Source organism: Gopherus flavomarginatus, chromosome 6, assembly GCF_025201925.1.
Source record: "Gopherus flavomarginatus isolate rGopFla2 chromosome 6, rGopFla2.mat.asm, whole genome shotgun sequence".
NCBI lineage: Eukaryota > Metazoa > Chordata > Testudines > Testudinidae > Gopherus > Gopherus flavomarginatus.
The window spans coordinates 129,896,983-129,912,171 of NC_066622.1; the positions used below are offsets into that span (position 1 = coordinate 129,896,983).

Consider the following 15,189-nt stretch of genomic DNA (forward strand, 5'->3'; position numbering starts at 1 on the left):
AGAGACCGGTATTGCTAGGCAGTAGAACGCCTTCATTTTGTCAAGCGTAGAAAGAAATGGTGTTAATGTCCTTAGAGCCTCATGGTATATTTATTAATAATTTGATATAGCTCTTGAAATGGTTTCTTAGAAGAGCTGGAGGGAGCTTGGTGGACATTAATAGGGAGGCTATTGCAGTTGTACAGGATGTTGTGGAAGAGGATTCAGGATTTGAAATATACAAAGTGGGCAGCGAACAGAGTAGGTTGGGAGGAGCATAAGGAGCAATATGGGTGTAGGAGAACATGATGTAGCAATGTAGGCGGGGGGAATTGTGCAGTTCTCTAAAGATGAGGAGTTTGAACTTGGAACTTGATACGGAAGAAGAGTTGGAAAATGGTCAGAGTTGAGAGAGAGGATGGGGGTAGGGGGCAGGCTGCAGCAGTTGAGACAAGATCATGATAATAGGGATAATGGCATGCACAAGATGGAAAGGAAGGGAATTTGATAGAAAAAGTAGTAACATTTAGCAAGGGCCTAAATGTGAGGGTTTTGACATCAACGTTTTGAGCATGGATGGTGACAGTTTGGTGGTGATGTTGGTAATAGATGGGGTTGGTGAAGGGACATCATTTTGATGCTTATTTCGTTTCTGAAAAAATTTCTTTAGGGTAGGAACATTAGTCAATTCATGCTATTACCTGTTGAACATTTCAATTTTTAGTATGAACTTCTGCCTTGCTTTTGACTTTCTGGTTGTTTCTGAATGATGTGGTTTTCTAGCTGAGTGTATGATAACCCATCTTGAGGATTTCTAACATTTATGCCGCTTTGAAGGTACTGGCTGCAGTCTGCTTTGCTCCCCTTTCATGTGTCATTTTTAACATATTTAGGCTTATTTTGTTTTTTTCTGTTTTGGGTTATATGGCTGCCCTTTATATCAATGTTATATCAGATGATTTTGTAATTCCATTGAGTACAATGCACCCACAGGCCAGCACCCACAGGCAAGTAATATTCCCATTGATTTCAGTGGGAATTATGCATGTTTAACCATGTCGCTACTGTAGTTAAGAATGCCATGGTATTGTTTTTCCAGTTAATCATAAAAAAGAAAACTACAGCTTTCTTGTTATTGATTTCCTGTACTTGGGAATCTTTAAAAATCAGCGTGAGGAAGTAGGCTTTAGTACAGTAGTTATTTTTGCATATTACCTTGCATGTGGTTGTTGAAACATAACCTATAAGGACTGTAGAGTTGAAGTTCTTATATAGTCAGTCATCTTACAATTTTACAAGGACATTGTCCGGCAAGTAATTAAAATTCAAATTTCCTTGCTTACCTTATGAACATCCCTAAATTATTAAAATGAAATCTGATTTACTGTTCACTATACTTTGTTAACTTTTTACACTTCTGTCATTTCTGAACATGAAAATACACTGGTTAATTTCTCATCTGTTTCTAGTTAGCTTAATGTCAGTTTCATTTTCAGCTTTGCAAGCATCAATGCCATAATGCAGTGTTAGGGATGTAAACATTGCAGCAGAATATAGGGTTTTTTGTTTGTATTAGTTGGAATTTTAGAAACAATTATGGAAACACTTCTATTGGCCTTAGGTTTAAAAAAAACAAGTGGTGCCTGGTGGTAGCCTTAAAATCTTTAAATTCTCAATAGTGGATAATTGTGTCATTTTTTTGTGCGTCTTCACACTGAGGTGTGGTGTCGTTTTCCTAGGGAGAGTGCAATTCGAGGCCTACTGTCTTCCAATCTGCGACTTTAAAATGGAAAAAATGGAAGGAGACACTACTGAGCAGAAAAAGGCCATTTGTGGGGCGCTGTTGCCACATGTGTACTCCTCAAAGCCGGGTAAGAAGATTATGAACTGGATTATGTTTGACAATAAGAACTAGAAACATGATTACAATGTATGGCGTTTCAATAGTTTCCTCACTTTCAAAATTAAGGTCACAATGTTGTTAATCTGCACAGGCAGGCTGATGGTTACTTCTCTTTTGTTTGCTTGATAGTGAAGATTACCTTTCCCAAAACATTATCATAACATTTGGAGATGAAAAAGACCTTTTGTGATGTCTTGTATGACTTCCAGGGCAGAATTCCCTGCACTAAGTTCTGTTTGAGAGTTTGGTGAAAAACTCATTTGCTGTACAAGATTATTTAAAATATATGTTGTTGATGTAAATTTAATACTCATGAAAGATATTAATCTCCAAAAATGAAATTTTAATGTCTCGTCTATATCCATAAAATGATTACAGTTTGGCCATTGGTCTTGAAAGCTTCTTGTATTCTCCAATATGCTTCTCCATTGATGTGAAGGAACCACATCCAGGTTTGAGAAGACAGTAGTGTTTTCAGACCCAGACAATTCTTGGCTTGTCTGCTTAACCATGGCAACAAGAAGTGCCAGTTAGAGTAGTTTTTGTGATGTTTTGTCAATTGGGAGCAGTATCAAGATGCTCAAGTAACAGATGGTCTGCAAGATGACTTTAAAGTGTTCAGCCAGACTTTTTAACTATAGTGAATGAGCTTCCTTTGAAGGTGTGATTGTCTGAAATGGCACATTTTTACTTGTCAGATATGTACTTTATCTTTATTTGATTATATTTCATAGATTCACAGTATTTAAGGCCAGAAGGGACCATTAGATTATCTGATTCTAGTCTGACCTCCTCTATATCAAAGATCCTTAAATTTTATCCAGCTATCCCTATAGTGAGGCCAGTAACTTATATTTGTCTTTAATAAGTAGTATTTGTTGACTTCAGTGACAAAAGAACACTTTTGCTTCTGTTAACTCCTATTTTCTGGTATTCTATATCACCCATTGCTTCCCCATTTAAGAGATTAGACTGGTTAAACCAGTTTGGGTTAAACTAACCTTTCTTTTGTTTTTCTGTGGTTTTCACTGATTTTCAGTGTTACCACAGTGTTTTTTCAGTAAAAAGTGAGGGTTACTTATACCCATGCTCATTACATTTCCTGATCCTCATCCACTTCCAAGGGGGAGGCACTGTTGAGTTTTCTTGGTGCAGTAAAGTATCGTGGATGAACCAAATGTGGCCTGGGCAAAGGTCTGGGAGATAGGGCCTCTGGAGTTTAAATCCCAGCTTTAGTACTGATTTATTCTGTAGTCAAGAACAAGTCACATAACGCCTCTGGCACTTTATCTTCATATTTGAAGAGAGAAAAACAATTTACATTATTGTTAATGTAAAGGAACGACCATTCTTATGTAAGAGAGAAGCCTTCCAATTATTTCTTTTCTCTCCTTTTGTTTTGGTAGGATAAACTTTTCAATGCTAATATCCCTTCTTTGGGCCTGCGCAATGTCATCTATATCAATGAAACACACACAAGGTAAGTTAAACTATTTCCAGCGTAATTAATTACATTTTCTTTGTCTTTCTAACTTAGTGGATCTCTTGGCAGAGAAATCACCAAGAAAGATTTAACCTCCTCCTGAGGCATAGAATGCTTTCTTGGTATGCTTGAATCTCTGTGAATTTATAGCAACAATAAAACCTGTAGTCTCTCTTGGCATGCTGTTAACTACAGACTGTGTGTGTAAACTGGTTGTATACTTCAGAGCAGTCTCAAATTTGTCTAGCTACATTGGCTGCATACAAGGAGTGTGAAGATGGCCCCTAGTTTGCATAAAGTAAAGCAGATTTCAGTTTCCTTTGACCTTAAGGCATTGGGGTGTGAGTCACAGCGTGCATGCCCCACAGATATTGATCCGAATGGCTGGGCATGCATCCGTGTATTAAAGATGAGAGCAGCAATAGATTAAAGGTGAAAGTGGCTGTTGCATCGTTGGGTTGACTGGGTGACTGAATGCTGCATTGTTGGATTTGCCAAACAATTTTGCCCACAGCCTACACTTTGGCCACTGTTGGTATACATAGGATAATAGCAGTTATAGGTTGAGCCTGTCCTACCATGATAGCAAAGTACATCTCTTTGATACATGTGTTTCAGGTATTTAACTGGATAATGCATTTTTGTTATCCTAAGACAAAACTATAAAAATGGAATGATACTCTCATTTTGAAGTAAACGAAAATGTTTCTGTGGCCTGCCTGCCTGCAAAGTTGATTCTCCTGATATCATAATTAAGATTCTGTAGTATTAATTGTAGATTCAGAACAAACAGGGACAGGCTAGTAGACGAGGAAATGAGCCAAAATGTCTGAAGTGAAAGAAAGACAGTGTTGTGTTGTGCTTGAGAGAGAGGGAAGGCCTGGAGGTTAATATTGGAGACTATTGTCTATTGATATAATTGATTATTTTGTGTGCGTAATCAGTGGTCTAGAAAACTGAAAAAATCTGAAATTCCATTTAAAATAAAAAAAAATAGATCAAATCCTTGTGTGGTCTTGATAGCTCAGGGTTCTGTAATACAGGAATGCAAAACCAATTGATTCATTGAACCATTTTTCCGTAAACAACAAAACGTGTTTAACTCACAGTGTAGTTGCGAACATGTAAATGATTTTTTGAGGTCCCATATTTAATCTCTCAATAACTTTCATACCACATTTGCTCATTTTCAGAATAAAAAAATTGATTTTTCTAACTGCTAGTGAACAGTGACTGTATTCACTGATTTTAATGAATGTTTGTAGTTCAGCCTACCACTTTAAGTTCCTTTGAAACTCTTGAATGAATACCATCCAGTAACAACTTATTCCTTTATCATTTTATTTCAGCCTCTCTTCTTTTTGACAGTGTAGCATTTCCTTTGAATTTCGTATTCTATTGAAATGGAAATCTCAGCCAATCTGATTCGAAGGATGCCAGACAGTTACTGATTCCTAACTACAGTTTTTCCCACAGAAAATCCTTGTGCTCTGTGACGAAGTGGGGGGTTTTTCTTGGGGTTTTCTGTCTTTTCCAGGGTTTGCATGCACAGGGAGTGGGACTCAATGTCCCTGGGTGTTACTGGTTTAACGAGGTGAGGGGAGAGGGAGTTTGTTGTTACAGAGGACCGGAGAGGGACTCCGGACCCCAGCCCAGGAGACACAATCGGTTCTGGCCAGTGGGAGGACAATGGGCTGCAGAGAGAGGACCCCGGTGACCTGACCAGCCGGTTCCAGCCAGAGGAGAGCTGAGAGGAGATGGGACTCAGGCCATCCCACCCTGTTTACCTGGAGAGAAAACAATGGACAGAGGCGGGGCTTGAGGCCAGGGATATCAGAGGCCCAGCTGGGAAGCAAGGGGGCTTGGGGCTGGCGAGGGGAAGCAGGCAGAGTCAACCTGGATGCAGGGAGACTGGGATATACTGTTATTGTGAGAGGCCAGGCCTGAGGCCCTGAGAGTTTCCTGTGCTGTGTTCAACTCTCAATAAACCCTCCTGTTTTATGCTGGCTGAGAGTCACTCTGGTCTAGAGAACAGGGTTGCATCAGCCCCTTTCGGGGGTGAAGAGACCCAGAGGGTCCAGAGTGCATGGACTCCTGGCGGGGGCCCACGGCAGAGACAGACGTGCTAAGGCTCAGAGAGGTGCGGCTCCACGAGGTGGAGGGGCCTGACCCCAAGAGAGAGTGGACCCCCGAGAAGGGCTGTCTCACTAAAAGGGGCACCCCCCCACGGACCGCACAGGGCCAAGAGTGGGCACGATCTGTGAGTCTGTGACATGCTCTAGTTGGTTGCAGGTATCTAATTTACATAATATACAGTTTATCCCTATGTATTCCTCTACTGTCTGATAGCCGTTACTGCCTATTTAAAGAGCAGAGATTTGTATGATTATTTATTTCTAAGCCTCATAGTGAATGTGCCAATATTTGACAGGCTTTTGTAATATTTCTGTTCTGATCTGTTGACATACTCGCAATTACTAAGCTGTTTGATAGCAATAAGTTTCCCTTCTCAACTTTCCCCTTAAAATTAATTAGGATTGGGCATATGACTGGTCCAAAAATAATTGGTCAATTGACTGGTCAAATATTGTCAAATAAGGTAAAAAATGGTCAAATATTTTAAAGTGCTAATTTATTAGAACAGTAAGACAAAAGAGTAAGACTTTATGGTCTACGGTAGGCTTAGCATTATATATATACCCACACACTCTATGCCTAATTTTTTAAGAAAGTTACTTGTTTCATATTTTTCTGAGTAAAAATAACTCAATGAAATGAAGTTCTACGAAATTACAGAATGGCACCATGATGCAATCAGAAATGTAGGCTGCTGATCAGGGCTTTCTTGGTGGAATATTTGACAATATTTGACTATGGTGAAATATGTGGTCAGTTGACATTATTTGACCAATCAATTGTTCATCTTGCCAAGCCTAAGATGAATTGAAAAATCCCTCGGAATTTTTTTTTAAAAAGGAAAAGCAATGAAAATGGGGTTACGAAACAACTGAGAAAAAGTGCTTTAAAAGATATAAAAAAACCCTTTAACCTATTTTCTTTTCTTCCTTGTCCACAGTTTAGCAAGGCTTTTATCTCCAAAATAACTGTTTGCAAATTCCTATAATTGTTATATGTCTATATATATATCAAAGAGAAACTGCTGAGCTTCAGTTCATCTGCAAATTTGACACCATCAGCTCAGGATTAAACGAAGACTTTGAATGGCTTGCCAGTTACAAAACCAGTTTCTCCTCCCTTGGTTTTCATACCTCAGCTGCTAGAACAGGGCCTCATCCTCCCTGATTGAACTACCTCATTATCTCTAGCTTGCCTGCATATATATACCTGCCCCTGGAAATTTCCACTACATGCATCTGACGAAGTGGGTATTCACCCACGAAAGCTCATGCTCCAAAACGTCTGTTAGTCTGTAAGGTGTCACAGGATTCTTTGCTGTTATATGCCTGTTTACATTGCATGTACATTAAAACAAAACAAAATACCTTGTTAAATATTATAGGAGGAGGTGGCAGGGACCTTTAGGTTTCCTGAATCCACCAGGATAACAGCCTTCTCCTGCTGCCACCTAGTTCAGTCACCCTTGTAGCTCAAGTTGTGCTGCACTGCTGAAGGTGAAAGCTTCATATCCTGCCGACAGTGCATGAAGGGGTAGGATTATTACAGCTGCACATAATTTAATTTGTTTTTACCATTTTTCTTTATTTAAGAAAACCCACAACAACGAAAATCAGACCCCCACTTTTAGGACATTATATCCATGTCTGTGTGAAAGAACATTATTAAGTTGTAAAGATGATTGCTTCTGAGTTAGGGAATGCTAGGTTAGGTTGCCCATGAACTTTAATTCTGCCTCTTGTACCTCATTAGTATGATACAGTCTTTAATTATATGAATGCAAGATCCTTGTCTCATTCACTTCAGAGGAAAGAAGGTGTCCATGGAGTGGATGAGGGCTGTGTAGTGAATGTGACTGTTTGGAAGATCCCAGCCTCCAAGATCAGGCTGAATGAGTCAGGGAATTTCAGGAAGAGAGAGGATGATTTTGTGGTTAAGAAAGTTGAATGCCGCCTTAGAGACTGGATTCTGTCCCTTCTTCTGCTTATGTGTTGCTGGGCAATCTACTTAACTGTCCGCTAACTGTGTGTTTCTCAATTTTTTTGGTGCCAGACTTGAGCTACCTGGAGCCTGATATGCAAAAGTGCTGAGCAGCTGCTGATGATAGGAACTGTGGATTCTCAGCACTTGGGGGTTATTTGCATGTAGTGTTAATATATGGTAGCTGTTCTAGGGAGGAGAGATTTTTTGATCTGTATGAAGGGAAAGGAATTAGGAGCATGGAGGAGGAGAGAAGAGGATCAGAAGGGCTAAAATAATGACTATCCTGCAAATGCTTGCACGTGTGAGGAGCCCAAATGACTATTTGTTGGGACTTCCAGTGCATGTAATTATCATGTGTATAAGTTGTGGCAGGATCAGGGCCAAGGTGCATAAAATGTAAGAAGAGGCCTTTGAAAATTTTTGAGAGCAGAAAAGAGAAACAGGAGGTTTGTCTACACATGTGAAGGTTTAATTGCAGGATGGATAGACATATCTGTGCTAGTTTTACTCTAGCTAGTGTGATAATGGTAGTGGTGAGGTTGCAGCACCATGGACCCTGGTGCGGACCTGCAGTCTGAATTCGTACCAAGACTCTTTGGTGGGCCTGTAATGGAGCAGACCTACCTGTGCTGGAGTCACATCTTCAGCTGCAATTTGGATGTATCCAAATTGTATGTTGTGTTATCGCTTGGACAATTCCGGCTAGGATTTTCAAAGGCACTTATGGGAGTTAAGTGCCCAAATTCTGTTGAATTCCATTGAGGATTGACACCTGACTCAGGCAGCTTTGAAAAATCTCAGCCTGGATCTTTTTATAAAAAGCTGACAAATGTTAGTTGGATTTATGCTGCTCACAGCAAGGTCACTGATTTGTTTAAAACTTGGCTCTGTGTGAATTGGGCAGACAGCCGAAATATATGTAAGTTCTGAGATGTAACCAAGGAGAATACCAGCAGATATGTTCTTCTGTAGCAATTTTTTTATGATTGTGCGAATATGTTGTGATGCCAACGTCCCATAAGTTTGTTGCTTTGGTTTGGGTTTCATCCCACGTAGCTTGTAATATGTATATATTTTGTCCCTAACACTGTTAATTTTCTGATGTATTAGAAAATACAGAAGCTATTTGGTAGCTATTCAAAGAATTTTACCTACTTTTGTAACATTTTATTGGATGTATGTGAATGTTTGACAAGAAAATTATTCTTTTACAAGTTGACAGTGTTTTGGGGACCCATTTTGATGATTAACTTTCTTATGTTGTAGGTACAGAGGGTGGCTGGCAAGACGGCTCTGTTATGTTTTTTTTGTGCAAGAACGAGATGTGCATAAGAGTATGTTTGCCAGCAATGTGACAGAAAATGTGTTGAACAGCAGCAGGTAAGATGTGCTAAATAAGCCAACATTGTGTTTTTGTGTCTATTTCCAGTTTCATGCATAATATTACCTTTAATCAAAGATTGTGACAGAATGACAACACAGCAAATTCAGAAAGCTAGAATATTTAGAATAATAGAAGGAACAGTATCTGTATTACAGCCCATTCCTCAAATTTAAGCCAGGTAACTTTTATATAGAATAGTTATGGGAGGGTGGGGTTTTTACATTTCAGCCTCTATATCCTTGGAGTGACTGCTGGTACAGATACAATAAACTTAATATTAAGGGATTGTCTGCATGGGACATGAGTGCATAGCAAGCTGGTGTGCTATAGGTTCACATTAACATCCTGTGTGGACAAGCCCTGAGTATAATAAACTATTATGGAGTCCTTTGCTGCTTTTGGTACCAGGTTCATAGTAGATCTATATAACTAGGGCCCTACCAAATTCACAGTCCATTATGGTCAATTTCATGGCCATAGGATTTGAAAATTGGTGAAGTTTACATTTTCAGATGTTTAAATCTGAAATTTCATGGTGTTGTAACTGTGGGGGTCTGGACCCAAAAGGGGATTGGGGTTTGTGTCACAAACCTGTTGTAGGGGGCTCATGGGATTGCCACCCTCACTTCTGTGCTGTCTTCCGAGCTGGACTCTGAAGGCAGCAACCGTGGAGCTTCCTGTAGCCGCAGAAGGTTCCCAGAGGTGGAGGTGGGTCTGATCTCTCCCATGCTGCTGGGAGCGGCATAGCCAGGGACTCCTAGCTGCTAAGACTTGCTCTTCCTCTGCATGGCTGTTCTTGGTGCCTCTCCTGCCTGCAGAAAGCTCTGCAACACCCCCTTTCACTTTTTGCCCGCATTGCTCCATAGAGGGAGGGATTACTGTACAGGCTGCACACACCCCCTTCCAGATGCAATTATTAGCTTGTTTAAGTAAAAGAAAGGACACATGAACTTGACAGGATTTATTGATTTGACACTTTACAGCAGCAAATAACACTCAGGACTCAGCTTCCTGATTGGTAGATGTGGGCATCTGAGACACTTTAGTATGGTAGTGATCTCAACTGGTAGCCTCAAACTTGAGAACCACAGCCTTAAGATCTCTCTCTCTCACACACACACACACCACACACACATGTTCTGGTTTCAAATGTCATTTATTGAATGTCATCATGGAGCATCCAGCAACTGTGTCTTTCTTCATTCCCTGTCTCTCTGCTGAACACCTGCCTGCACTGCTCTCTCTGCATCCCTGGAGTTTGTTGGAATTGTCAGACAGTGCCGAGCCTGCCTTGCAAGATGGGGGATTCTGCCTTCTACTGAGTTCCAAAACTGTAGCACAGGCAAACTACAGTTCAGGTCTTTCACAATAGTTTTGTGAACAGGCATCTCCAGCTTACAATTCTTATCAAAGCATTAAGTAAGGTTAAATCCACCAACAACAGGTGTGTTTGTGCATGGTAAAAAATATACACTGCTTTTAGGAACTCTGCTGCAGGTTATTGAAACTTTTAAGGCATTTTTGCTGCATCACTTGACTCTTCCCCATAGCAGTAGTTATTGTCTGAGCTGCTTTGCCATGCTAGAAAACACCTGCTGAGCACTGGCATTTAACTCAGCATTGTCAGAGTAATTTTCGTTTGCCTGTGCTTTAGCCCAGAACAGTACATCCATTACTTGGTGGATTGTGACATGTTGATATTCAAACCAAGTGATTAAGTTCATGAGTCCTATGGCATTCTTGGCAATGAACTGAACTTCCTCATTCAGCTGAGCATCTTTTAGAAGGGTTGACAGTTCTGTTAAAACCTGTATTTTCGGTGTCAGTGTCAGCTCTTTTGAGACTAACTCAGAAGAGTACTTCAGGTGAGCTGTATGATTTTGTACAGCCCAAAACCAGGAGTTCCAACACGTCATTACTGGCTCTTGGGGCAGTGCAATTTGTTGTTCCTCAATTTCAGTCATTTCAGTCGTGTTTGCAATGTGCTGCCTGTATCAAAGTTTGCAGCCAGGGCAGTGTTTGAAAATTTTTTTAATGTAGCTGACCAGTTTCTCAGCTTTACCAAACTTGCAGCTCGTGGACAAGAGAAATTATATGTACATTACATCTAATATGGGCAGCATTTGGCATTAGACCTTGGAGAACTAATTTGAAAGATTTCATCATGTAAGTTGCATTAGGGGTAGAGATAGCTCAGTGGTTTGAGTGTTGGTCTGCTTAACCCAGGGTTGTGAGTTCAGTCCTTGAGGGGGCCACTTAGACATCTGAGGCAAAATCAGTACTTGGTCCTGCTAGTGAAGGCAGGGGGCTGGACTCTGACCTTTTGGGGTCCCTTCCAGTTCTAGGAGATAGGTATATCTCCGTGTGTGTGTGTGTGTGTGTGTGTATCTATATATAGAGAGAGAGAGAGAAAGAAAGCAGATACAGTGTAAACTTTGACAAAGTATTTTAAGACAGTTTTAATTATCGCTTGGGAAACTAGTGTAGTTCAAAGCATCCAAATACATGCAGTCGGCAAGCATTGTTGTTAGCTTTCCTGTCAGTATATCTTTGGCCTTGTCAGAAATAAAATCAAACCAAACATGCAGTACCTAGTTGTCTTGCTCATCTGTGGACTCATCCAAAATAAGTGCAAAAGACTCTCATGAGTCAATCTGAGATTTTATCTCCTCAAAATGTGGAGCAAAAACCTTTTGATGGTAGTCCTGTCATAGCTTATTTGCACTTTGTAAGCAACCGGCATTTGTACATTCAGTTGAACGAACACATGCAACTTTGAGCGATCATGTTTATCCAGTGGCATATTAGCACTTGCAAATGCATCCACGAGTTCCATTCTACCTAAATGTCAGGTCTTGGAGTTCTCTGTCACCTTCTTAAAAAGAGAAGAAATGTGTTTTCTGTTTTGTTAACTTTTTGTTTACCAGCAATGCTCTATCTGCAGCCCTCTTTCTGCTTTGATGGGTTTCCAAGTCTGTGGTGCTGAACCATTGCCTAGCGTGTGTGATCCAACGAAACATTGCAGCTTGTACAAAATAGTTTGTCACCATCAGCATGTAAAATTTGACTTCCAAATCCTTTCACAGAATTTGCTGCAGTAATCACTTTTGAGGTTTTTGTTTTTCTTTGGACAGTTGATTACAGTAATTGCACATGGCTTTTTATAGGCAGTCAATTGAGATTACTATACAAAACTTCCCCAATGTCCATTTCTTCCAATCAGTGAGTTTAGCCGTGTGTGTGATTTGCAGCTGCAAAGGGAGGGGGACAGGAAGCAAGTGGGGTAGAGGAGGTGTGGAGCTCTCTGCAGCTGGGAGAGATACCCAAGAACAGTTGTGTAGGGAAAGAACAAGTGCTGTCCTGCCCCAGCCCTGCCCGGACTAGCAGCTAGGAGTCCCCTGCTGGGGCGCTCCCAGCAGCACAGGGAAGATTGGACCCAGCTCTGTCCCAGAGCGTCCTGCAGCAGGGAGAGGCACCTGAGGTGGGTCTGATGCTAGGACCCCCAGAGCAGCTGTGCAGGAGATGGCCAAGTCCTGTCCCTCCCCAGCCCAGCCAGAGCTAGGAATCTTGTTGGCTGTGGGATCCTAGCATCAGGAGGAGATCGGATTTCACGGGAAAGGGCTTATTTCATGGTCTGTGGTGCGTTTTTTACAGCCATTAAATTGGTAGGGCCCTATCTATAGCTTTCCAGCTAATAATGAATGATCAACTGAGATGATCATAAGTTGAAAATTTTAAAAATAATAGGAAGGTGGCATTTCACATAACGGTCTGGCGCAATCTAGATCAAAGTTCATAATGTGTCAGATATTCTTAGTGTAACTGGAATGAAGGCTTGTAAAAGGGGAAGCATTCGTTGTATTCTAATCCCCAAGAACTTCTTTCATGGAATTTGTTCTATATTTTGGGAAGGATCTTTAAGAGAATTCTCTTTGGTCTCCGATAATATACTCCAAATGAAATATCAAGCTAATTGTTAACTCAGGATTTGTTCCCCTCTAGTACTATAACTGGATTAAAAAGAAGCAAAAGAAACTCTGCAGCACATACACTCTTTCAGTCCAATTCTGCAAAAAACTTAGCATGTTTTACTCCCCCCGAAATCAGTGGGAGTGCTCAGCACTTTCCAGGGTTGGGCTGTACCTGAGAAATATATTTTAAGTACAAGACAGTTTGTTGGGTGATTAGCGTTCTGTTGCCACAGATTTGCTGTGTGATCTTGGACAAGTATAGAAGCTCACTTAGTTTTTTATTTCTTGCTTCATTTCCCCCCATTAAAGTGTACCTATTTCACTGATTTTGTGAAGTTTGGTTAATATTTGTGAAGCGCTTTGGGAACCTAACATGACACATGCTATAGAAACTATTACCTGCATAAATCTTTCAGTTAAGATAAGTGGAGTTTGCTAAAGCAGTAAAAAAGCAAAATAGAAACATCATCTTTCTATTTATTTAAAAAAAAAATTATTTAAAAAAAAAATCTCTGCGCAAAGCAAGAGACAATCATAATAGGCCTTACTCCTTCTTTCAAGAGGTAGATCTATAGTCTATGCTCTCATTCTGTAGTAGCTTTTTGAGCTAGTGTTTATAGTTGAATTCCTAATTCACTCATTTTCTGAGCCGACTTTCGTAATATCCAGGAATACTTGCACAAATTTAAGGAATGCTTTGATCAGCCATTGATCTGAGAGCTCTCAGACCCTTGCTTTTAAAATTTTATATTCTATAGATGTGTTATTAGAATGGAGAAACTTATTAAAGGCCAGCCCTTGCCATACTCTGTCAAGGGTTAACTTTGATAGCCAGTGATATTTGTCTCTGTATTTATAACTTTTAATATGTTTCTGCAAATCATTGACCAACTGATACCAATTTACCTGTGGATTGGCCCATTCCATTTTCTAAATATTTTAATCAAATACTTAGATGACCATTGAAGTTCAGTTTATGGAAATGAAACACAAAGCATGTTGATGTACATTTTCTTTCATCTTCCAACTTACTGCGATAGTTATACCATAGAATTGCCCTAGTTCATTCCTTCTAGCAACCATCAATAAGCTGAACTCATTTGTTACAGAACTGTCTTGTGTTTTATTTTTAAAACCAGAGTGCAGAAAGCCATTGTAGAGGAGGCTTCTGTATTAAGCGCTGCAGGTATTCAGACGGATCTCAAGGCCATCAGCAAAGTGAAGAAAAAAGCTAGGAGGATTCTCCAAGAAATGGTAGCAAACATCTCACCTGCTTTGATCAGGTAATAAAAAATAGTTCACCAAACTATGGTTATGCTTGCCTAGCATCAGGGGAAGGATCCCCAGTCTTTGCCCTTATACATGAGCACAGCAGTCACTTCCTGCCTAAAGATTCCTATTTTAATGCTGCCCCTAATCCCACCCCAAAACACGAGGGTTAGGTTTTAGCCTTAAAAATGAAGCGTAATCATACTCTCATATTTGAACACGAAGAATCTGTGGGCTTTCCAAGTTGCAAATAGTATGATAAAATTAAATAAATATACTTTTTTTCCCTGAATTAAGCTGCTTGCTGTCAGCCCAAAGGTACCATCTATTGTTTTCCCTAAATCAGCTTAAGCATCTTGCTGCAGTAACTTACGGTCAATAGTCCATTTAACGATATTTTTCTTTAGTTATGAATCTTAAGGTAGGAATGATCAAATTTCTGCTTCAGTGTGCAAGCTGATCACTAGAGATGTTAGGAAGGAATTCTCCCTGATTATGCCCACAACAGCTCCACTGACCGGCTGGTTTTGCAAACTCTACATTTCTGTGTGACAGTATTGGTTATAAAAGCAATACAACAGGAAGGCCACTTTGAATGAAACTTAAACTTCTCTTGAGTTTAATATTTTTCACCCTTAGGTTGACTGGTTGGGTATTACTGAAATTATTTAACAGCTTCTTTTGGAACATTCAGATCCACAAAGGCCAATTGGAGATGGTCAAAGCAGCCACCAAGGTAAGAAAATTACATAAACTCTTAAGACATGGGGAAACTTCTGATGTTACTTTCACTGGTGTAAATCAGGAGTGACTCCATTGAAGTTAATGAAGTTATACCAGTTTAAATGAGATCAGAATCAGGCCCCAGTTCAGATCCTAGTCTGTCCAGCAGACCCATCTTTATTAGGTAATCCTAGATACCCCTCTACCCCGATATAACGCTGTCCTTGGGACCCAAAAAATCTTACCACCTTATAGATGAAACAGCATTATATTGAACTTGCATTGAACTGCCGGAGTGCGCAGCCCCCCCCCTCCCCCCAAGAGCACTGCTTTACCGTGTTATATCTGAATTCGTGTT

General features: G+C 40.2%; 1 protein-coding gene across 4 annotated transcripts in view; it reads left to right on the forward strand.

Annotated features, from left to right (window-relative positions):
• Nucleotides 1-15,189, forward strand: part of GPAM (glycerol-3-phosphate acyltransferase, mitochondrial) — a 50,772-nt gene that overhangs the window by 3,066 nt on the left and 32,517 nt on the right. For 3 of the 4 annotated variants that reach the window (XM_050958006.1, XM_050958005.1, XM_050958007.1), the window contains exons 3-7: nt 1,719-1,850; nt 3,289-3,362; nt 8,751-8,864; nt 13,979-14,122; nt 14,748-14,844. In XM_050958006.1, the coding sequence (XP_050813963.1) occupies nt 1,719-1,850; nt 3,289-3,362; nt 8,751-8,864; nt 13,979-14,122; nt 14,748-14,844 (561 nt within the window). The remainder of the gene's footprint in view (nt 1-1,718; nt 1,851-3,288; nt 3,363-8,750; nt 8,865-13,978; nt 14,123-14,747; nt 14,845-15,189) is intronic. The other variant, XM_050958008.1, reaches the window with a different exon arrangement.